At 35.7% G+C, this 25848-nt stretch overlaps 1 protein-coding gene across 4 annotated transcripts in view; it reads left to right on the top strand.

The window, feature by feature from the left end:
* Positions 1-25848, top strand: part of PAXIP1 (PAX interacting protein 1) — a 95133-nt gene that overhangs the window by 427 nt on the left and 68858 nt on the right. For 2 of the 4 annotated variants that reach the window (XM_077150960.1, XM_077150934.1), the window contains exons 2-4: positions 4548-4682; positions 17382-17425; positions 19960-20023. In XM_077150960.1, coding sequence (XP_077007075.1) covers positions 4548-4682; positions 17382-17425; positions 19960-20023 — 243 coding nt within the window. Of the gene's footprint in view, positions 1-2331; positions 2750-4547; positions 4683-7398; positions 8315-17381; positions 17426-19959; positions 20024-24489; positions 24656-25848 lie in introns of those variants that run through there. The other 2 variants (XM_077150941.1, XM_077150950.1) reach the window with 2 other exon arrangements.

Here is a 25848-nt window from a genome sequence, read left to right as displayed (position 1 = left end):
GGCGCGAGGGCCGGGCTCGCGCCTGCTCCGCGCCCGCCGCCGGCCGACCGACCGGGCGGGGGCGCGTGGTCACAGCCGGGCTCCCGCGCCGCCGGACCCCGGGCTGGGGATCGAGGTGGCGCGGGGGGTTCTCCTGGTCACGCCGGCGCCGCGACGGGGAGGGGGCCAGGGGTCGTGGAGGGGGCTTCGTCCCGGTCGACAGCAGGGCGGCTTCTGCGGCACGGCCCCGCTTCTGCCCGCCGTCGCCGCCTTCCCCGGCCAGGGCGCCCCCGCGCGCGTGGACCGTGCGAGCTCGGAACTCGGGCCTAGCGCCGGGAGGGCCGGTTGTCACCATCCTCTCCATTTGGCGTCCTGCTGAATAGCGGGTAAGCCCCGGATACCCGGCACACAGCCGCCGCTGGGCCCGACCCTTGCTTTCTGCTCGTTTTAGGAGCGGATTCGACAGGGACGGCATCCTTGCAGCATGTCCAGCTTCGGGTGTCATCGACGGGATGGCAGGGATAGTGACTGAGAACTCTGGCTAATGTAGCTCACTCAGGGACCCGGGTTTCCAAGCAGCCAAGGAGAAAGTTAGCTATGCTCCTGCTTTGGGCAGCCAAGTGATTTTGAAAGTGTCTGCAGGTTTAGCTCCAGTAATTTATGCTGGTTGAGAAGGGCTTGCCGCACCACCAGTGTTTGTCCATGGGTTTGGGCGGTTGACTTTGTATTCCCTTATTAATTAGGTAAATTATACAATAAATGTGGAAAGTACCCTGCTAATGCCATCACGTTGAACATTTAATTTTTTGTAGTTTAGGCTCATGTCCAAGGATATTGTACGTTTTCCTAAGAATGGTTCCTATGTTTACTCATCAGAATGTTATAAATGAATCTTTTTATTTTATTTTTATTAGGGAAGTTTTAGGTTTACAGGAAAATCATGCATAAAATACAGGGTTCCCATATACAACCCAATTAACACCTTGCATTGGTGTGGTACATCTGTTAGAGTTGATGAAAGCACATTTTTATAGTTGTATCATTAACTATAGTCCATAGTTTAACTTAGGATTCACTGTGTTGTGCAGTTCCATGGGTTTTTTTCCTTTTAAAATTTTTATTCTAGTAGCATATACACACAATCTAAAATTTCCCCTTTTAGCCACATTCAAATGTATAATTAACTGCTATTAATTACGTTTATAATTTTGTAAAACCATCCCCACCATCTGTTACCAAAACTTTTCCATTTTCCCCAATAGAAACTCTATGTTTTTTTAAAACGTTTTTTATTGTAAAATATACAAAGAAAAGAAAGAAGCAATAATTTTCCAAGTGCACATTAATAAGTATACAGAACAAGTCAATGCATTTTAAGCCTTAGCACTGTTCCCTACCCTCACTCAGATCCCTGGCCCTATTCAAGATTCTGACTCATTAAGTTTGCTTATTTTGATTATTTCACATCATACAATATTTGTCCTTTTGTCTCTGGCTTGTATCACTTAACATGTCTTCAAGGTTCATGTTGCATATATTGGGACTTCATTCCTTTTTATGACTGAATAATATTCCATTGTATGTCTGAACCACATTTTATTTATCCATTTATCTGTTGATGGGCACTTGGATTGTTTCCATCTTTTGGCAGTTGTAAATAGTGCTGTTATGGACATTGGTGTACAAATATCTATTCAAGTCCCTGTTTTTAATTTTTAGGGGTATATACCTAGAAGTGGGATTGGGAAATGCACCTTGGTTGAATATCTGCTTCCTGTTAATCTTCAAAACATTTATTTTTCTAAGGTATAGCTATACAATTATATTCCTTTGAGTATCACATCAGTAGTACTAAGCTTGGAGGACAAGGAATGATCAGAATTTAGGCCTCTAAGAGTAGAGATTAATACTTAACAAAATAACTTGATGTTATAAAAGGAATTGTGAAAAGCTAATTAATCTTGGCATTCTAGAGCCTTGTAGGTCATTATCTTAGGAACTTAACTCTTTTGGGTGACCCTCAAAGGTGGGTCCTTTTCCCACTGCAACTTTAGGATGAAAAGACTTTTGGTTTTGAATTTAAAGATAGTTGACGGGTACTGAACCTAGAGTGATAAAAATGAGTGCCTGTAACAGTAGTAGCTTTCTCTAGTATTGATAACTTCTCTTTCTCTCACTGTCCACCATTCTCCTCTTTCATTTTATGATTTTGGCTTTTATAAGGAACTTGAGGCAAATGTTACCGAAAACCTAGAACGAGTTGAACTGGAACCGTATTTGCTTAACTATTACTCAAGTCTAAGTGCTTAAAAATGTCCTTGGCAAACCACTTTGATCTGAAACAGTATACTTTCTAAAAAGTTTAGAGCCAGAACATCAGATTCTCTGAATCTGAAGGTTAATATGTATTTCAAACATCTAATATGTGTCAGGCATTGGATAGGTTACTGTGAATAATATCCAGATGAACAAGACATGGTACCTATTCTTGAGGACCTCATCATGTTGGTGGGGGTGGGAGCACATCAGAGCATATCACAATACAAAGTGATGGGTACTTTAAGAGGACAACTTCTCCTCTGGGGTACATAGAAGACAGCACTGAATGTTACTATTTCAGGTGGGGTGTAAGATAAGCAGAAATTAAGAGGATGAAAAGTTACTTCCTTCACATTGAATGCTAAATGAATGGAGGCATTGACATATTTGGGATACATCAGGGAGATCAGAATACCTGAAGCAGAGGAAAGAATGAAAGGAGATGAATCTGGTAAGATACAGGTTCAGTAGTATGGAGATTGAAAAGAAGCTATTGCTTTTAAGATCCTCAAAGTCAGTGAAAACTGAATGTTTACTTTCAATAGTGTGTTTAGTAGAAGAGGCTGGAGTTGGAATGAGTTGAATAGTGAAGAAGTGAGAAAGTGAAGATATTTGTCATTAAAAAGAAATGGAATGGGAGTGCTGAGAAAGAAATGGCTGGGAGCATAGATATGTGTGTTTGCATGCATGTTCATGTTGTGTAAAGATGTGGGAGACTTTTTTTTTTTTACTTGGGCAGGCACTGGGAATCAAACCCGGGTCCTCTGGCATTGCAGGCAAGCATTCTTGCCTGCTGAGCCACCGTGGCCTGCCTGAGATTTTATTCTTTATATGCTAAGGGAACATGGGTGTGAAGGGGGAGAGATTGAAATCTGAAGACTCAAAAAAGAGAAAATAGAATTGGAAACAGAAGGGAGGATAGAATGGATGTAGGAAGCTTAAGATGCTTGGAAGTCAAGGGAAAGTTGAGTTGGTTCATATCTAATGGTCATTTGTTTTCATTTATCAAATAAATAATTTGCTTCTGCTGAAGTTCTTATTCATCGATGACCAGTAAAATATTTTTAAAAGGTTCCCCAACATGTGGGTAAAATTCACTTTGTGAATACCCTATCACTTTTATACTTGCTGGGCTACTTATGCTACTTAGCTTCTCTGATGCATTTGACTCTGTTAACCTTTGCTTGACCCTCACCTACCGTGGGTTCTGTTTACAATACTGTTCCCTGATATTGCTCTTACCTCTTTCTGTCCCAGAAATATTCTTTATTGCCAGAGTTTAATCTACAGATTACTTCCCACTGTGTACACTCTGGGGAAGTGTAGGTAGCTTTAGCCATCTGTGTATATGCCACCAGGTGAGAACCAAATCTCTTTCTAGATATTGCATATGGTATCCAAAGAGCAGTCTGTCCCAAACTAAAATAGTTTCTTCTTGCTTCCCCTGCTCAATTCTTCTAATATATTCCCCCATGAATGGCACTGCTACCCCCCCACCCCCAGTATTTCATTCTTGTATTTTCTCTTAGGCTTATACGCCTTCCATTCACAAAGTCTTGCTCATCTTCACATCTTTTTTCTTTCTATCCTCAACGACATTCCTTTGTTACCTGTCTCTTTAACCTGAATTATTGCAGTTACTTCTTAACTAGTTTCTTATCTCCTTACTGCTGACAGTAATCTTTCTATAACTAAAATTTGATCATGCCACTTCCCTTCTTAAAATTCTTTATTGGCTCTCCAAATACCTCAGGATAACATACAAAGCTTTTTGCATAGTGTATAAGAAAGACTGTTTATGGTTTAGTCACTATTTACCTGCCCAGTGCCTTGAATACTGCCCCCTTCCCTCAATACATATATTTTTTGTTAATTAACTTCTGTCTCTCCACTTCTAGAAACTTTCCCTAATTGTGGTACCTCCCATCCCCAAGCCTTTCCAATAGCATCGTGTGCATTTCCAGTTTTATAACACTCACCAAAAAAGTTTTAGCTCTTTACTGAACTACAGAGATAATACTAGTACCTGACTTAGAATAGCATCTATTACTGACCTGTTTAATGAATGAAGATTTGCTGCATTTTACTGTCCCCAAATGTTTCATTGACATACTATTCAAAGTAAGAGGCAATTGATTTTGTGTGAATATGGTGTATTTTTATTAAAAATTTTCATTGTTCACAATAAGTATTAGTCTAAATCAAGGATGAAATGTAGTAGTTTCCATTTTAATTTTTTTTTTCTTTAGGTCATTCAGCTTCTAAAAGCTGGAAAAGCTAAGGAAGTCTCCTATAATGCCCTAGCCTCACACATAATTTCAGAAGATGGGGATAATCCAGAGGTTGGAGAAGCTCGGGAAGTCTTTGATTTACCTGTTGTAAAGGTCAGTAGTAAACTTCAATTAATTATATATATTTTCACCATGTATCTTGAAAGCAGATACGTTTTTAGAGTTTTAATGTAACTCTTCTCAGGGTCTTTACTGAAGTACTGATTTATGTGGAAAGTTGCCAGATTAATAAAAGCCCTTTTAGCATCTCGGTAACCTACCTTAGCATAAGTCCCTTAAAGTTAAATCACGAAGCTGCAAGGTTTCTGAGTATTTTAAGTAACTCTAGATCATCTTATACATCTGCTTCCCGGCATTTTTTTCACTGCCTGGAAGCTCTCCAAGCCAAAGAAACATGTCATGGGAAGTGGATCTATTATCTTGAATCAACTGGGCATTGGTGAATTTGCTCATAAGAACATATTTGATTCCAAAAGTAGGGTAAATCCTATCAAGAGGTAACTCCTGGAACAAGGTTACTTTCCACTGTGATTGTGTGGCCCTAATTTCCAGCTAGAATAGCCAAGGGAGTCCTCCCCCACCTCTACTAAACTACTCTCTGACAAGGTTTACAATGACCATTTGTAACACTGCCCACCTGATGGATAATGCTATCCAACTTGACCTTGGGGGATTTTATTGTAGAACACGGGGGCCTTGCTGGTGAGTTAATTTTTCAGCTTTTATTGATCTACTTACAGTGTTATTTTATTGTGGTCAGTAATTGAGTTGACTGCCATTAAATAATATTTTTAAAATCTGTTAATTTTGATCCTTCAATTTTTACTTCTAGTTGTCTCTATTATAAATTTGTTTTAATATAGTTCTGTACCATTATGTTTTTTTTTTTCCTTAAATATCAGCATAAATGTTGTGACTTAATAGCAATAGAGGTAGAAATTCAGGAAAGAGATGTCATTATCAGGCTGGTGGTAGATAAACTAAGCTGTCTGGCTTCTGGAAGTGCTGAATCTCACTAATATTCAGGATCTTAACTCTGCTTTGCAGGCTTTGAAACTTGATTTTTGGAAAGAGACCTGAAAGTAGATCTGTCTCAAGAGGATTCTCATTAATCAAACTCTCAAAGAGACTGATATATGTCAGAATGATTATTAATTTGCAGCAATAAATGTAATTATCACATTTATGCACTAGAATACTTGATTCATATAACCAGCTCATTGTAATTATGTACACATATCCATTTCTGAAAAGTTATTATTAGTAGTTTTCTTGCTGAGTCAACCTAATGCCATTTTGTAAGGCTGTGAGCTAGGGCATCCTCCCTTGGACCATGTTTTTTGTCTCTGGTTTGCTTCATTCTTCCTTAGCTGTAAGGATAGTATCTCAGTTCCTTCCCTTTCTTACATGCTTTCTTTCTTTCATCCAGGAGCTATTGTCTCTCAAAGTGACTTTGCATATGTTGTGTAGTTTCCGTAGTGAACTTTAAAAAGGCAGCCCTGTTAACAATATTTGGAGCCTAAGTCATTGTTGCCAGGCCACCTAGCTAAAGCAGTGGTGCCTAAGCCTGTGACCCAAAGCCCTCTTTTTGTGATGAATATTTTGTAATATCCCCTTTATCTTGCAGTGAAATTCATCCTTAAGATAGCTGATCACATAACTTACATTTATATATGTATATTGGTATGTAATGGAAAAATAAAAGGAAAGTAAACAGTAATAAGTATTATTTCAGTGTGTAAATATTGGGCACAACTACAGTAGCTGACATAATGAGGTAATCAAATTCTGCTTTATATAGAAGCACTGTCAGTGTGACTGCTACAAATGCCAGTTGATCCTCATATCCCATAAGTGGAGTTGCCAGCTATGAGTTGACATTTCAGAATGGTGAACAATCCTTGGTAAAGTTCTGAGCTAAACAGCTTATTCATCTTTCATTTTATACAATTGTTATATTCCTGAAAAAGTCAATGTATAATAAAGCTATTACAAATACCTCTTTGCTTCTATAGTTGTCATCATTATACCAGTCTAGCTTCATATATCCCCATCCTACTTTTCTCTTCCTTTGGATATAATATATATTTTTAAATCTCTGGCACATTATTATTCATATGTAAATATTTCCGCATTGCATCCTGCTTAAAATTTGTGGCAGTACCTGAATTGTCCAAGGCTTATTGTGTTACACTATAGGGCTATATAATATTTAAGGGCTGATCCAACAAGTTTGTGTTCACTTCAAAATAGTTCTGGTAGACCCTAATATTCTTAGGCTGAACCTAATAGGCTCATCTTATTTTGGCTCCTTCTGTTAATAGTTCATTCTGAATTAGAGTAACTTAAGGGTGAGGGTCCCTACGGGTGTATCTCTTGGACTTTGCCCTGATATTAAACTTAACAGATGTATTTTTTGGGGGGAGGGGGTTATATTTTTATTGAGAAATATCCACACACGTAACAGTCCAATCATATTATACAATCAGTGGCTAACAATATCATCATATAGTTGTATATTCTTCACCATGATCATTTTTAGAACATGACAGATGCATTTTTTTTTTTTTTAACATGGGCAGTCACCGGGAATCAAACCCGGATCTCCGGCACAGCAGGCAAGAACTCTGCCACTGAGCCACTGTTTCCTGCCCTGACAGATGCATTTTTAAAATAAGGCAACCATATGCAGGTGACAATTTATCTGTCATTTATAGAAAATGAGGGATTTTACATATCTGAATTTTACAGATGTTTAAAACTTGTTTTTCTAGGCACTAAATTTTTTTTAACTTTTTTTATTGTGTAGTTTTAATATATATACAAAGTAAATAAATAAAAGAAGCAATTTTCCAAAGCACTCTTCAACAAGTGGTTACAGGACAGATCCCAGAGTTTGTCATGGGCTATCATACAATTTTTTCATATTTTTCCTTCTAGCTGCTCCAGAATGTAGGAGGCTAGAGGCTTAAATACTTTAACATCACAATGGACGTTTTTTCCTTCTCTTTTTGTGAACAATATCATATATACAAAAAATAACATATATACAAAAAAAGCTATAAATTTCAAAGCATAGCACCACAATTAGTTGTAGAACATATTTCAGACTTTGGCATGGGTTACAGTTTTAGGATTTTTTTTCTGGCTGTTCTAAAATACTGGAGACTAAGAGAGATACCAATTTAATGATTCAGTATTCACATTCATTTGTTAAGTCCTATCTTCTGCGTATAGTTCCACCATCACCTTTGATCTTTCCGTAGCTCTCATTGGGGTTGTTTGGGCTATGGCAATTCTAAATTTTTGATATTGGAAGGGTGTCACTAATATGAAATAGGGAGATGGAACTATCTGATGTTCTGGAGAGGCTGGGCTAGGTTTCAGGACTTATCTGGATCAGGCACCTATTTGGAGGCTGTAGGTTTCTGGAAAGTTACTCTAGTGCTTGGAACCCTTGTGGAATCTTATAAATTGCCCTAGGTGTTCTTTAGGATTGGCTGGAATGGTCCTGGTTTAGGTTTGGCAGATTATGATAGGTAGCAAGATCTACCTGAAGTTTGCTTAAGAGCAACCTCCTGAGTAGCTTCTCAACTCTATTTGAACTCTCTCTGCCACTGATATTTTATTAATTATACTTTCCCCCCTTTTGGGCAGGATGGAATTGTTGATCCCACAGTGCCAGGTCTGGATTCATCCCTGGGAGTCATTTCCCACATCTCCAGGTAGACTTTTCACCTCTGGATGTCATGTCCCACGAAGGGGAAAGGGCAGTGCTTTCACTTGCAGACTTGGGCTTAGAGAGACTGAGGCCTTATCTGAGCAACAACAAAGGTCCTCCAGAAGTAACTCTTTAGGCATGCCTGTAGGTAGTCTATGCTCTATGCTAGTTATATAAGCTTCACAAAAGTAAGCCTCATGATCGAGGGCATGGTATATTGATTTGGGTGTCCCTAAAGTTTGACACAGTATCGGGGATTCCTTGTTGGTAAGGTTTAATAGTTCCATAGTCTTTCTCCCCTCCCTCAGGGGACTTTGCCAATACTTTTTGATTATCTGCTTAATATACTCTGGGATGTTTCCAGGCATTACAATAATCTATACAGGATTAAAGGACCTCTTTCTTACTCTGTACTTCCTGTGTTTCAGTTGTTCAAATGAGTTATACAGATAAATTGAATTAGATTATGCATTACAGAAAATTTCAGTTCCAGATCAAATAAACCTTTCTTCCATTGGCCTCAAAGAGTATGTGTGGTTCTAAAATATAGACACTGTCTTCCTTACCCCTATATTCTGGATTACTTTAACCCTAACATGTTCAGCTTCGTTCTTATCTCTAAGTATCAGGTTACATTTATAAAACAACCTCTCAAAATCCAGAAATAACCACCACTACAGACTTAATGTGTCTGTTTTAAAAGCTTATAATAGGCCCCTGTTTTCTTATGAGCATTTTGTAAAGGTGACCATACCATTCTTGTTCTTTTGTTTCTGGCTTATTTTGTCTCACCAGATGTCCACCATGTTCATTCACATCATTGCATACCTCACGACATTATTCCTTTTTGTGGCAGCACAACCTTCGTTCATAAGTATACACCATCATTCACCAATCTACTTCTCTGTCAGTGTATGCTTCAGCCTCCTGCATTCATCGGATATAATGTAGAGGGCCCAAAGTCCATAGTCCATCAACATTCTTAATTTTAAATGATACCATTGTTCCCAAGAGACAGAAAACCAATAACCACACCTTCACCAAATAGGAAATCTAAACCTCCTCTTATCTCTTGTCCCTCACCCGATTATTTACCTCTGCTGTTGCTGTGGTAGTGCTGATGATTTCCTTTTGAACATAGCTCATAGCATGCAATAGCAGTTGTCCCCCTGTACCCTGACTTAAGCTCTCTTTATACAAGAATCATATTTTTGAAGTAATTCCTATGAGAATTCATTCATGTTTCTAGTGTGAGTCAGTGGGACACATAGGTCTATACAACCCCTTTCAATCTTGTTCATCTTCAATGTGGTAATATTACTTCTAGATCCACTAAAGATTCACCTTCACTCCTATCTGTTCTTTTACATTGGAGTTTAATGTCATTAGCTAACGGTTCACCCACCTCTAGCTTCTGTGTATCTCTAAGTCCCCTATATTCTGTAATATAAGCCTCTGATTATACCTTAATGCTGGTTATAAAAGTGAAATCATACGGTATCTATCCTTTTGTGCCTGGCTAATTTCTCTCAGCATTATGTCCTCAAGGCTCATCCGTCTTGTCATGTGCTTTAGGACGTCATTTTGTCTTACTGCTGTGTAATGTTCCATCATATGTATATACCACATTTTGTTGGTCCACTAGTCTGTTAATGGGTATTTGTTTTGTTCCATCTTTTCGCAATTGTGAATAATGCTGCTGTGAACATCAGTATGCAAATGTCTGTGTGTGTCGTTGCTTTTGGCTCTTCTGGGTATATACCAAGTAGTGCTATTGCTGGGTCGTAGGGCAACTGGATATTTAGTTTCCTAAGGAACCACCAAACATTCTTCCATACTGGCTGCACCATTATATATTCCCACCAGTAGTACATAAGTGTCCCAGTTTCTCTACATCCTCTCCAACATTTATAGTTTCCTTAATAGCAACCATTCTTACAGGTGTGAGGTGGTATATCTCATTGTAGTCTTGATCTGCATTTCCTTTATAGCCAGTGAAAATGAGCAACTCTTCATGTGCTTTTGACCGTCTGTATTTGCTCTTCAGAAAAATGCCTATTCATATCTTTTGCCCATTTTATAATTGGATTGTTTGTTTTTTTGTTGTTGAGTTGTATGATTTTTTTTGTATATACAGAAAATCAAACCTTTGTCTGATAATGTGATTTCCAAATATTTTCTCACATTGAGTTGGCTGTCTGTTCACCTTTTTGACAGAGTCTTTTGAGGTACAGAAGCATTTGATTTTGAGGAGTTCCCATTTATCTATTTTTTTCTTTTGTTGCTTGTGCTTTGGGTATAAAGTTTAGGAAGCTACCTCCTATTACTAGGTCTTGAGGATGTTTCCCTAAATTTTCTTCTAGAAGCTTAATGGTGCTAGTTCTTATATTTAGGTGTTTGATCGACTTTGAGTTAATTTTTGTTTAGGGTATAGAGTTAATTTTTGTTTAGGGTATAAGATAGGGGTCCCTTTCATTCCCTTGGCTATTGATATCCAGTTCTTCCATGCCCAATTATTGAAAAGACTATTTTCTCTCAGTTCAGAGAATTTGGGGGCCTTGTCAAAAATCAGTTGACCGTAGACTTGGTAGTCTATTTCTACACGCTCAGTTAGATTCCATTGGTCAGTGCTTCTGCCTTTGTGCTAGTACCATGCTGGTTTGTTTTCTTTTTTGCATGGACAGGCACCAGAAACTGAACCCGGGTCTCCAACATAGCACGCGAGAACTCTGCCTGTTGAGCCACCATGGCCCACCCAATATCATGCTGTTTTGACCACTGTGGCTTTATAATAGGTTTTAAAGTCAGGGAGTGTTAATCCTTCCACTTCTTTCTTCTTTTTTAGGATATATTTAGCTATTCAGGTCTCTTTCCCTTCCAGATGAATTTGGTAGCTAGCTTTTCCAAATCTTCAAAGTAGGTTGTTGGATTTTGATTGGTACTGTGTTGGATCTGTAGATCAATTTGGGGAGAATTGACATCTTAACTATATTTATCCTTCCTATCCATGAACAGGGAATGTCTTTCCATCTATTTAGATCTCCTTTGATTTCATTTAGCAATGTTATGTAGTTTTCGACTTATGTCCCTAGTTAAGTTCCTTCCTAAGTATTTGATTCTTTTAGTTGCTATTTTGAATGGAATTTTTTCCTTAACAACTTCTCAGCTAGGTCATTGCTTGTATACAGAAATGTCACTGATTTTCGCACATTAATTTTATATCCTGCCACCTTGCTGCATTTCTTTATTAGCTCAAGTAACTTTGCTGTAGATTTTTCAGGATCTTCCAAGTATAGTATCATATCATCTGTAAAGAAGGAGACCTTTACTTCTTCCTTTCCAATTTGGATGCCTTTTATTTCTTTGTCCTGCCTGATTGCTCTAGCTAGAACTTCTAGCACAATGTTGAATAATAGTGATAACAGTGGACATCCTTGTCTTGTACCTTTAGGGGGAAGGTTTTTAGTCTTTCTCCATTGAGTTAGATGCTGGCTATTGGTTTTTCATATATTCCCTTTATCACATTGAGGTAGTTACCTTTGATTCCTATCTTTTGGAGTGTTTTTATCAGAAAAGGATGCTGAATTTTGTCTAATGCTTTTTCAGCATCAATTGAGATGATCATGTGATTTTTCCCTTTTGATTTGTTAATGTGCTATATTACATTAATTGATTTTCTTGTGTTGAACCATCCTTGCATTCCTGGTATAAACCCTGCTTGGTTGTGGTGTATAATTCTTTAAATATGCTGTTGGATTTGATTTGCTAATATTTAATTGAGAATTTTTGCATCTGTGTGCATTAGGGAGATTGGTCTGTAGTTTTCCTTTCTTTTAGCATCTTTACCCGTTTTTGGTATTAAAATGATAATAGCTTCATAAAATGAATTAGGTATTGTTCCTTTTTCCTTGGTTTTTTGGGAAAGTTTGAGCAGGATTGGTGTTAGTTCTTTCTGGAATGTTTGATAAAATTCCTCTGTGAAGCCATCGGGCCCTGAGCTTTTCTTTGTAGGAAAATATTTGATGAGTGATTGAATCTCTTTACTTGTGATTAGTTTGTTGAGATCTTCTATTTCTTCCTGAGTCAGTGTAGTTTGTTTGTGGTCTCCAGGAATTTGTCCATTTCATCTAAGTTGTCTAGTTTGTTGGCATATAGTTCATAGTATCCTCTTATGATTTCTTTTATTTCTTCAGGGTCTGTGGTAATGCACCCCTTCTCATTTCTGATTTTGTGTATTTGCATCCTCTGTCTTCTTTTCTTTGTTAGTCTTGCTAGTAGTGCATCAATTTTATTGATTATCTCAAAGAACCAACTTTTGGTTTTATTGTTTCTTTCTGTTGTTCTTTTGTTCTCCCATTCATTTATCTCTGCTTTAATCTTTGTTATTTCTCTTCTTCTATTTGCTTTGGGGTTAGTTTGCTGTTCTTTCTGAAGTTCCTCCAGGTTTGCTGTTAAGTCCTCAATTTTTGCTTTTTCTTCTTTTTTAATATAGGCATTTAAGGCAATAAATTTCCCTCTAAGCACAGCCTTTGCTGCATCCCATAAGTTCTGATAAGTTGTATTCTCATTTCCATTCATTTCCAGATAGCTACTGATTTCTCTAGCAATTTCTTCTTTGACCCACTGGTTGTTTAAGAGTGTGTTATTTAATCTCCATATATTTGTGAATGTTCTCATTCTTTGGTGATTATTGAGATCCAGCTTCATCCCATTGTGATCAGAGAAAGTGCTTTGAATAATTTCAGTATTTTTAAATTTATAAAGATCTGTTTTGTGCCCCAGCATATGATCTATCCTGGAGAATGTTCTGTGAGCACAAGAGAATGTATAACCTTGTGCTTTGAGGTGCAATGACCTATATATATCTGTTAGGTCTAACTCATTTATCAAGTTAGTTAACTTCTTTGTTTCCTTGCTGATCTTCTGTCTTGTTGTTCTATCTGTAGAGGAGAATGGTGTATGGAAGTCTCCTACTATTATTGTTGAGACATCTATCATTCCCTTCAGTTTTGCCAATGTCTCTCTCGTGTACTTTGGAGCTCCTTGATTGGGAGCATAAACGTTTATGATTATTATATCTTCTTGGTGAATTAACCCTTTAATTAGTATATAGTGTCCTTCTTTGTCTCTTATGATGTCTTTACATTTAAAACCTATTTTGTCCGATATTAGTTATAGCTATTCCTACTTTCTTTTGGTTTCAACTTGCATGGAAAATCTTCCATCCTTTTATTTTCGGTCTGTTTTTATCCTTGTGTCTAAGATGAGTCTCTTGTAAGCAGCATATAGCTGGATTGTGTCTCTTAATCCATTCTTCCAATCTGTATCTTTAATTCGTAAATTTAGTCTGTTAACATTCAAAGTTATCACTGAAAAAGTGTTTCTTGATTCCCCATGTTATTTTTTATATTTTATTTGTCAGATCTATATATTCTTTTCCCTCTTTCTCTTTGTGTTCTTTAAATTAGCCTTAGTGGTACTTTTGAATTCTGTGCCCTCCTCCAGACCTGCCTCTCCTGTCTTTTTTTTCCAGCTGGCAGAACTCCTTTTAGTATTTCTTATAGGACCAGTCTCTTGTTGACAAATTCTTTCGGACTTCTTTGTCTGTGAAGACTTTAATCTCTCCCTCAGTTTTGAAGGACAGTTTGGCTGGGTACAGAATTCTTGGCTGAAGAAATTGTCCTTCAAAATTGAAGGGCTTTCTCTTTCAGGATCTTGAATATATCATACCACTGCCTTCTCACCTCCAGGGTGCTAGTTGAGTAGTCTGAACTCAGTCTTACTTGATTTCCCTTGTATGTAGCAGATTGTTTTTCTCTTGCCACTTTCAGGATTTTCTGCTTCTCTTCAACATTTGACAGACTGATTAGTATGTGCCTTGGGGAAGGCCTATTTGGATTTATTCTGTTTAGAGTTCTTTGGGTTTCTTTGACTTGTATATTTATGTCATTTGTGAGGGTGGGAAGTTTTCCCCCATTATATCCTCAACTACTCTTCGTAGCCCTTTAGCCTCTCTTCTCCTTCTGGGACACCAGTGATTCTTATATTTGTGTGCTTTGTTTTGTCTATCATTTCCCTGAGTTCGCGTTGAAATTTTTCCATCTTTTTTGCCATTTGCTGTTTTAATCTCCTTTATGTCATTTGCTATCCCACTTATTTCATTAAGTAGAGTTGTATGGACATCTTTGATCAGTTGTTCCAACGTCTGTGTCTCTTCTGGTATTTTAATTTGGTCATTAGGTAGGGCTATATCTGTCTGCATTGTGATATGTTTAGTGATCTTCTGTTGTCTTCATCACATGTAAATATCTTGATTGATTTACTTTGGAAATTGTTTTCTTTCAGTAGTCTAAGGCCTTGTGTTTGCGAGATGGTTGTACAGCAGGTAGCAGGGCATGGGGTGGAGCACTGAGTACGATGATTTGTTTCAGGGCAGGTATTGGCGCAGGCTAGGGGTGTAACGCTCATGCTTCACACTGTGGGCGCCCAGCGACCATGGAGGATGTAGCTGTGTGGTGCAACAGCTGGGAGGTTTAACCCTGGTGTGTGGTCTAAGGCATGGGGCCCTTTGTAGGCACTAAATTTTTATGTATTGTTATTTCCCTTGGAATAAATATGTCCTTTTACTCTGTTTTTATAGTTCTTCATTTCTGTGTTATTAGAGTGTCTTTATTTAATTTTATTTGTTCAGCTTTTCATTATTTACAAAAAAGTTACAAAAGTAGTTTAGCTTCGTTCTAACTCCCCAAATACTGACATCTTATATAACCAGCATAATTTTCAAGAACAGGAAGTTAGTATTGATACAGTACTATTATCTAATCAATTCTAATTTTGTCAGTTGTCCCTCTAATGTCCTTTTTATTCTGGCCTGTGATATATCTGGGATCGCACACTGCGTTTGATAGTCATGTCTCCTTACTCCCATTTAATCCGGAACAGTTGCTCAGTCTTTCTTTTTCTTTTTTTTTTTTTTTCGAGAAGTTTTAGGTTTGCAGAAAATACTGAGTTTCCATGTACTCCCCCCACTTCACATAGTTTTCCCTATTATTATTAACACTTTGCATTAGTGTGGTTCCTTTGTTACAATTGACGAAACAATATTATTATAATTACAGTATTAACAATAGATTGGATTACATCAAGGTTCACTGTATTATCAGTTCTGTGTATTTCTTTTTAAATTTTTATTATAACTTATACAACCTAGCATTTCCCCTTTGAACCACATTTAAATATATAACTCAGTGCTGCTAATTACAATGTAGTGCTGCCGTCACCACCCTCTATTACCAAAACTTTTCTGTCACCCCTGTGTTTTGCTTCTTACTTTGCATTATTATATCAACTTACCTGAATTAGGACTTCAAGGTGACTACTCTCCTTAGACTTTATTATAGTTAGACTAACAGTCTTTATACTGGGATGCCCATACTCTCCCTATCCTCCTTCCCCAGCCTTTCAGAAAAAAGTCTTTCTAAGGTATCCCTTCATGGATAGTTTTAAGGGGATACATTTCCTTATGTTGTCTTTCCTAACACTGACAATATACCTGTAGTTACAATAGCCCTACTCCCACTTAACACAAGAAAAGTCATAGTATTACCCATTTTAGTTGTATTATAGTTCATTGCTCTAGTCTGTGAAAATCCCCTTGGACTACATCAAACACAGGGATAATTTTTCAAATACTATGTTCAGAAAGCTTTCTGTTAAGGGTATAGCTTGCTGCATGTGGAGATGTTTCAAATTCAGAAGAATCAACACCCGTATAGGTTACTGATGCTGGCCAATTCTCTTACATGTAACTGAAATTTTCCCAGGTTTATCCCAAAAATGTTAAGTTGTGTTAGATAAAATGTATCGATAGAAACCAGTGCTTTCTTTCAGATTTGGTATACTTTATTCAATAAGTTAGTTAAAACCTCTGGTAAAATTATCAGGTTGTCTTGAAATAGTTATCCCTAGCACAGCCAATCTTTATTTTATTTTATAAAATACTTAATATTTCTATCCTATATTAGCAGACAATAGCTTATTTAAACTTATTGAAATGCTGTAACACCTAAAAATGATGGAGCACTTCATTTTCCAATATCCTTTTGATGTCTACATGAGCAAAAATAATTTGAAGTTCACTTGCTTGAAATTGTTCATTGTTAAATCCCTAGTGCCTTGTACCACCTATGACATAAAATAGGTTCTTAATAAATATTTAGTGTATGGATTTATGGATGAGTAATGATAATGTATGTATGTAGTATGTATGTTCAGTTGGCTGAGTTTCTGGAAGTAACTAGCATTACTATGTTTTTACATAGTAATTTTGTGAAGCAGAGCTATCTGGATAATGATTAGTATAATGTTAAAAATTAAATGGAGAAATGTAACATGAGATCATTTTTCCAAAAATATATTACCTGAAAGATAGTGATAATTCTGACGTTTTATAATTGATCTGAATTTTAGAACTCTTAAGACTGCCAGGCAGTTAAAAATAATTTTTATGGTTTGCAAACATTTTATCTACTTGTGTAGCTTCACTGAAATCAAAGCTCATGAATTTAGACATCTTTGAATTCAGGACTTAAGAAGAGGACGTATGAGGGACTGACTTTATAGCATGACTGGAGTGATATGAGATAGGATGGGTGGCAATTCCCCTATCTAGTTTTGAAGATAGAGTTTCATGCAAACTTAGAGGCTTTAAGTGGTACTAGGTAAGAAACCTGAAATTTAAATGGCTACAAAGAGTAATTCTTTAAAAATCTGGTAGTGCTTCGTTCTACAATTGGATTTTTCACCTTGGGCATTAATAGTTAATCTTTCACTATGATATTTCTACTACTTAAATCATCATAATGTAATTTGGATATTTTATAATTGATTATAGCAGAGCCTTTTAAGTTTTAGAAGCAACACTGCTAAGATAGTGTCATTTTTTCTGTATTTCAGCACTAAAAAGGATAAATTGTAATATATATATCTATATATAATGTGTATATATAAAATAGTCACTTTGATTCTGAAATGAACATACCTTTTGACTGAGTTAATGTTTTCTTTTTCAGCCTTCTTGGGTGATCTTATCTGTTCAGTGTGGAGCTCTTCTGCCGTATCCTTTTTTTGTGGAAGGAGAGGAGGAAGAGGATGATACCGGATTTAAGATAGAAATGATAGTTACAGAAAGATGGACTTTTTAATAAGGATGAATTGTGTTGTCTTCATTCTCTATCCCTACTATTTCCCATCCTGTATCAAATCTTATGTAATCGATCCTTGTTATCAATTAACAAAGGGAGGTCCAGCTATGTAGAAATAGCACTAGGCTAAGATCATGGAACCACAAGTTCTAGTTCTTTTATTCAGTAATAGTACTAGTACTTTTATTACTTAAAACGTTAGTTGATCTGCTTTTCTGAACCTTGGTTCTCTTGTCTCTGAAACGTAACTTTTGGGGTGTCTACCTAGTCTGTATATTTCAGAAATTCTAATGAACCAAGTCATATATTATTTGAGGTGTTGATTGAGGAAGAGAACATCAGAGAGCAATTTTTAGTTTTTTAGTTTTATAACTAAATTTTTAGTTTTATAAATCCCCAAATCTTTGGGATTTAAAGGCAGTTCCTTTAAATACACTGATAATTATTCTTTTTAATTACACTGGATAGAAGGTTTATTAATTCAGGAAATATGTTGAACACCTGTAATGAACTGAGATACTAAAAATAGAGTGTTGAACAAAATGTAATTTCTGTTCTCAAGGAGCATGTATTTATGCATTCAACATTTCTTGGGTGTGACTGAACCAAGCACTATTCTAGGGGTTAGAAATGAGCCACACTACGGTCTTCCATTTACCATTTAAGGCTTGTTAGTTCCTATTTTACAGTGAAAGTATGAATCTTCATTGTCTAGAGATTCACTCTGAGCTTAACCCGATTTTGGAAATCACTTCTTTTAAGAGTACCTGATACCATACAATTATGATAAAATTTTAGACTTGAGTAAGAGCTTACCTGTTTCATCCTATTTTATTTTATTTTTTTTTTTTTATTTTTTTTATTTTTTTAAAGGAAAGACAGAGAGAAGGAAGGAAGGAAGGAAGGAAGAAAGGGAAACATTTTTAAACATTTTCTTGTTTTTATTGTATTCTGTTTCTCCGTTTTTGTTACATGGGCTGGGGCCGGGAATCGAACCGAGGTCCTCCGGCATAGCAGGCAAGCACTTTGCCCGCTGAGCCACCGCGGCCCGCCCTCATCCTATTTTATTTTGCAGCTATGCCAGGCAGTTCCTTTAAATACACTGATAACCTATTGAATGCAAATGAGAGGAATCTTATTGTAATTAAGTATTTATAGTGGACCTCAGATAAACAGAAAACCTTCCTTTAGAAAAGCAGTTCTTGGAGGATGTGCAAAGTTTTAGCAACTCTGACTAAAAAATTCTAAAGATTTATAAAAAAGTCTAGAAATGGGATGATGGGTATTTTTGAGGATAAGTGGCTAGTTCTTCCTATTCTGGATCATAGTTCTCCACACAAGAATTCCTTAAGAAGCATCATATCTTTTGGGCTTTTATTTGCTTATCCTAAAGAAGGTAAAGGAACCAGAAAAGGAAACCCCTAAGACTCTTGGGAGACAACATACTCTGAGATTTGTCTTTGTTAATGTTTCGCCAAATCTTTGGAAATAGAAAATCCCTGTCCTAATTATAGGAAGAGGGAAACTGATCTTGGGATAATAGGACTGGAAGCATCATGTTTGAGTCTACAGAGTATTACAGTCAAGGAATGTTTAAATCTTTATGAGATCAGACTGTATATCTGCATGGGGGACTTCAAAACTCCAGTGGAATGTTCTGTCTGATGTGTTTTTCTAATTCACCTTTCTCAATATGTATACTTTTCTCCTATAGGGAAAGAGAAACAATACTTTAACCTATTTGAATTCTAGATACTCCAAATACGTTGTGTTTCTTTTGAATAGACAGGCACATAGAGACCACGTCTGCCTTAATTTTAGCCATATTCTCAGTATTGGCACATGGTAAGCTCTCAGTAATCATGTTGAAAAGATTTCAGAAATCAAAACTTTAGAACCTGGGAGGATCTTTGGGAATTACATATTCCAACTCATGATTTAACAGGAAACTGAAGCTCGGTTATTTTGCCCAAGTTGATAAAGTTAGTGGTGATAATAAAACTAGAACCGAAGTTCTTTCATGAAGGATTCATTCTACTATACAACAGAAGTTATCACATTAATGTTTCATTTGAAAGTAAACTTAAAAATTTTTATTTGTTTTTAAAATAATTGCTAAACTATATATGAGTGTGTGTGCATATGTGTATGTTTATATGTTAGCTAGCTTTTCCCATTTTGTTGATGACATAACTGGAGAGATTGGATTTTGATGTACATTATAGAAATCTCTTAGTTGTTTTTGTGCCTGCCCAGTTCTCTTTATTCCAGTCTGCTCTGTGCTCTTCTGTGGTTTACTTAAGTCTGTCTCTTTCCTAAATGGATTTAGGGAGAAAGTAGGTAGGGTAGTAGTTAATGTGCAAATTGGAAAATAGAGATATATCTATTAGTTAAAATAGGTTGCACTAAATCTCATTTCATTGTAATCTTAATAATTATAAAACAGAGTAAATGGTTTTTCTCCAGAGTCATGTCAAATTTTTTTTGGAGTCACTGCCTGCCTTTCTCAGGTAAGCATGATTATAATTAGCCTTGTGTTATTTTTGTATAATAATGCTGAGTTTTTATGTGATTGGACTTATGATGTATTTGTTAACCACTTTTAGAGAAGCTGTTTACTAAATTGACTGCATATTCAATATGAACATTTTATACATAATTATTTAAATATCATACTTATTTTTAAATTTGAAGTTTTAAGTGAGTAAAAATGGTCTTTCTAAAAAATTGCAAAGATTTAAAAATGAATATGGAAAAATTAAATATGAAATTAAAAAATAAGAAAATTCAGTCCAAATTATAGACACAGAATTAATTTTCTTAATAAAGGACCTAAAAAAATTGTTGGGAAAAGATAATGAGGACCTTAGCAGATAAGGTAAAAAAAAATGAACTTATAGCTCTTAAAGAATTACAAATAAAGTTAAGAATAACAAAACATTTGATATACGTTAAAATCAAAGACATATAAATTATAAAAGCAGTGAGATAAAAATTTTACTTATTAAATTTGTAACACTATACCCAATGCTGGTGCAGATGCCTAAGACAAAAACTCCTACTCATTGAGGATAGGAGTGTAAATAATAGTAACAGTTTTCTAGAAAAGTTTAGCAGTATCAAGAGCCTTAAAGTACTAATTCTATTTCCATTGTAGTTCTTTTATGTTTAGAAATTTAAGTTAATAGAGATAAGGAGAGATTGATGCATGTGCATATTCAGAATAGTATTATTTATAAGAGGATAAAATTGAAAACAGATTATCCATGTTTAGAAATTGTCAAGAAAACTATTATATGTTCTTATATGTGCTAGTCTAGCCATGTAGTCATTTTTTAATTATTTTTATGCAGATATTTAAAAAATGTTTTTGTGGGAAAAAAAGAAGCACATAAAATAGATATGTGCAATATTACATCAACCAAATAGAACATATAGAAAATGTCTGAACGTAGGGACCAAAATTGTAATAGTGATTAGTTCTTAGTAGTAAGATTAAGCGAATATTTACTTTTTCTTAATTGTAGCCTGTCCTCCCAACCCCCACAGTTTAAAAAAAGTCTTAAACCATAAAAATTACTTTAAGAAATCAAAGTGATGTTTAAGCACATTTTAAATTTATATAGAGTAGTTTGTTTAAAATTAGTGGGCGTTGGACAGGAAAAAACACAATTTAGAATGCTACTATTTTGTTTGAACTGATAGGCATAGTCCTAATCTGTAATTTTTATATTTTCAAGAAAATGTTTTTGAGTCTTCCATCTCCTCTGTGAAAGTCTTGAAAAAGGAAATATCAAGAGTATTAGGAGAGATAAAAAGGGATTTGATTATAGTCTTGCTTTTTTGTTATGCCTTTGTAATAGAGTTTTACAGAACCAGGTAATATTAATTTAACATTGTTAGATTATTGGTCAGACTTAGTTTTTAATACAAATGATACTACCAATCTGAATATGATCCCTTCTTTGCCTAAGCAATAAGTAAGTTTAACTATGGTTACTTTTTATTTTTCCCCACTTATAAATCCTGGAAGTTCTTTAAAATAATTGAATCCTTATTCTCTCTCTCTCTTTTTATATATATATATTCTTAAAGAAGCAAAATTGGCAATTTTTTGGTCATAGGGACAAGAATCTTGTTGATATTTGTATTTTTCTTTGTTTTTCATATATGTGTTATAAATGTACATTTACGTGGTGAGCTGTAAAGTTAAAGTAAAAGTGAAAACCTTTTAACATTAGGTGCTATGGTTATATGTAAATTTTATTGCTTTCCATATACTTCTCTGTATGTTCCAAATTTGCAATTAATATATCAGCAAAGTTTTAAAAATGAAAACTTATTATTATTACTTATGCATAAACACAATGAATGGGCTTTAGCTAAAATATGAATTTTGCATTTAATTATATTTTGATTTGATTGGATTTCTGGATTTCAGTTTCGGAAATATACTATCCAGAGAGGGATCATATTGAATGAAAAGAAAGAGTAAGGTGGGGCTCACTGAGTAGGCTTGAGGGGAAGTCTTGGGGATATTTTTCAGGTAGCTAGGTCATAGTGACTTGGGATTTAGTAGACTTGATAAGGGAAATAAATGAGAAATCAAACATTTGTAAATATAAGAATGATTACCAGGTTTTAAATTAAGTAATCAGATAAAAAAATATTAACTCTGAGTTTAGTATTAGGGAATACTTTTAGTAATAGAAAAAAATAATAGTTGTATTTAACAAAGGTTATATAATAGATTACTATATAATGTAATACATATATAGCATAATATACATAATACATATTATATAATGCTAAATCAAGTAGCTTAGGTATTAATATCTGACTTCAAAAAAGGAAGGCATCAATTTCAACTGGAAAGGCTAGGAAAGACTTCAAAGAGCATGTGAGATTTAAATTGGACTTAAACGAATGGGAAGAACTGGAGTAAAAATTGGAATGGAGGGTAGGCCTTCCCTATAGAGTAAAATTGAAGAAGAGATCAGGAAAGCACAAGTAGCTAGGCATCAGGGGAATGGTGTCAAAACTATGGTTATATATTTGGATGTAGAGGGAAATAAAGGTTGAGTAGGTAGATAGGTAGATGACATGTAAAACCTTTTAAATCTCAGTATATGTGTTTGGACTTGATAAAGTAGGCAATAGGATTCTTGTTTGTTGGTTTTTTCCCCCTTATTTAATTTTGGATTACAAATGTTTACATCAAAAATGTGGAGAATGCACAATAAAGCAGACAAAATTAAAATCACCTTTGATCATTATAGGTAAAATTGGGAGCTCTGAGTATGATATACTAGAGCAGAGTAGAGATCAGATTTTTCACAAGATGGAAACTTGCAATCTTTTAGACTTGAGATAAAGATTTAGGTTAGGTTTAGCACAGTGCAAGTAAAGATACAAAATGGAAACTCAAAGCAGATGGAAATCAAGTCATGGTGATTTGAGAATGATATAGTACAAAGAAAGAGAAGCTAACACTCACTGTGCTCCTCCCAAGTGCCAGCTCCTATAATTGATGCTTTTACATTGAAATCATGAGTCAAAGATAATTTCATTGTTTCACATTAGTAGCACTGGATAGGGAAGTAGGCGGGAACCTAATTTGTGAAGGAAGGTGATGAAGTTGAAACACATGGAGTTGGAGTATTGATTAGAAATTTGGAGATACAGTAGCATGAAGGTGTTGAGAATTACTAAAATTTCTACAGTGGATAGAATAGCAGATAACCAGGAATAGAGCCTTAAGTAATATGCATAGCTAAGGCGATTTGAAAAGGAAAGGAATTTGAAAATATAAATAATATTGGAGGAGTAGGATATTATTTTTAGAAGTCAAGGATGATGTCAAATCAAATCATTTTTATTTTATTTTAGAGCATTAATTTGTAATAGATAGTTGGATATAGTTCCATGTATACAGTTCCTCAGTCCTGTTTTGTAACCCAGTTGTAGAAAGAAAAAAGGTAATGGAAAGTGACATTGACCCCTTATAGAGCCTTAGATGTCTGAACAAATGTTGAGATCCAGGCTGAGAAGACAACAGTAGTCAGCAATGGGGAGAGAATGGAGATCCCATGAAGAAAATGTGTTGGGTGAGGAAGCTGTGATTAGAGAACATAAATACCTAGATTTATAGAAGTGGAATAGTGTCATTTGATTATGCAGTCTGGGAAGCTACCCTCCTCGTGACAAACTGGACTTTCAATTGGAGTGTAGGGTTCAGTCTCCAGTGGGTGAGATGATTAATTTAGCAAGACCTTTGACAGTCTTATATCCTTTTCACGGGTATAAAAAACAATCCAATTCATATTGGCTCACTTATACCTATTAATTATAATTCATCACCTATGATGAATTGAAACCCCCAGTGTGTAATTTAACAGGGCAGAATAAGTGCAGAAAGATTGTTCTAATAAGGATGTGCAAGACCTTATTTGATAGTAGTTTATATCACGAATCCCTGGAAATTTTAGTTTAGGAGTTTATATTTTGTGGTTGCTAAAAAATGTTAATTCAGTTTTAATATATTTAACAAATATATGTATAGTGTGCAGCTGAGGGACTTTGGTTCAACAGATATTTGATGAATAATTCCTTTGTGTCAGGAACGATGCCAGGTATTAGAATTACAAATAAATTAAGATATGCTTTCTCCCCTTGATAAACCTACAGTCTAAAAGGGGAGACAGATATATGAACAAATACTATACATTGTAATGTGTAAATATAAAAGTGGTATGAGGTATAGAAGTAATACAGAAGAGGGTCCAATGAGATGATTGATCAATGCAATGTTCTCTGCACTGATTAGAGATTATCTGAGTATTTGTGTCTTTTTCTGAACACTAGGACACCAGTGCGCGCATATGCATACATACATACACCAGGCAGGACTCTACCTTTAAAAAAGGAATGTTTGCTTGGTGGTTCTCAGTGACCCTTCTGTCTTTTCCCCTGTCAGGGTGTTGATACAAGCTGGAGCTCTTTGTTTGGAGTCTTCCAGAGATCTCCCAGGGAGAGGTAGGGAAGGGAGATTGTGCCAGCAGAAGTTGGGAAGCACAAAGATCATCTGCCTTCTTCTGACCCGGTATTGATGCAGGCTGAGGCCCTCTGTTGTAATGTGCTGGGTAGGTTTTGGGGAATAGGTCAAAAGTCTAATGGAGAGCCTGGCCAGGGTCATAATTTAAACCTAGAAGACTAAAAATAAAAGTCCTTTCCATTTCTTTATCTCAATCAACAAGTATTTCTTGACTGCCTACCCATGTGCCTTGCACTGTACTAGGTACTATGAAAAATACCAACAAAGACAAATAAGACATAATTTTTATTTGACATTAATCTTTTAATAAGTAACATTATAGTTCATAATCAAGACCGGGCAAAGAGAGATTCATGTAAGCTAGAATCAAGTAGTGTATTATTATAAGTGGTGAAACCTAAAGAAGAGAGGACATTCCTAACTGGGACAAAGGAAAGCATTTATTCCATAAGGGAACAGAGATGAAATGCTAGGTCTAGGCTCTTAGTTGCTTAGGATATAGTTGGGTAGGTTGGTGGGTGGGTGGGGGGAGATAAATAAGTTTACAGATTTACTCTGATAAGTATTTAGATTTTGGTACAGCTTACTGTGGGTGTAGAGTGGCAGTAAGCCTTAGAATAGAAGTTAAAGGGGTGGATAAGACATGGTGACAAAACACAGCATGTTTGAGAAATGTCATGTAAATATGTCTGGTTTAAGGCATATCAGTGAGAGTAGTATTTATGAACAGAGGAGGTGATCAAGAGCCAGACAGATCAGGAAGGGCCTTAAATGCCATTTTGAAGTTTTGGATTTTAGCTTTAAGGCATTGAGGAACAGAGCTTTATTAGCTGAAGTGATTAGATTTGTATTTTGGAAACATTGTGTTAAGCAAAAGAAAAGAAAGTACTTCTCCCCAGTTATAAAATTAATGATTTTGAAAATTTGGAAAATACAGAAAAGTATAAAAATGAAAATAAAAACCTCCTCATGATCCTATCAATACTAGTTAATTATTGTTAACATTTGTTGTGGAAAGAGCATTTTTAATTATTAATTATGCTGATACAGGTTCATTTAACAAGCTGGAATGGATATTAGAGGTCACTTAATCCAAATATATATAAATGAAGAATTTGTTTCATGGGATATTTCCAAATTCAGATATGCTAGTTATTGGAGGGACTGTATAACATTTCAGGTCTCCTTCCCTCCTCCATGTCTGACGTTCTTTCCACAGCAACTTACAGCACCCTGTTGAGATCTACACCCATGGTATAGATTATATATGATTCAGGACTA

This window comes from Tamandua tetradactyla, chromosome 1 (assembly GCF_023851605.1).
Source record: "Tamandua tetradactyla isolate mTamTet1 chromosome 1, mTamTet1.pri, whole genome shotgun sequence".
Classification (NCBI taxonomy): domain Eukaryota; kingdom Metazoa; phylum Chordata; class Mammalia; order Pilosa; family Myrmecophagidae; genus Tamandua; species Tamandua tetradactyla.
Note: the sequence above shows the minus strand (reverse complement) of the source record. Positions and strands in the feature narration are given on the sequence as shown.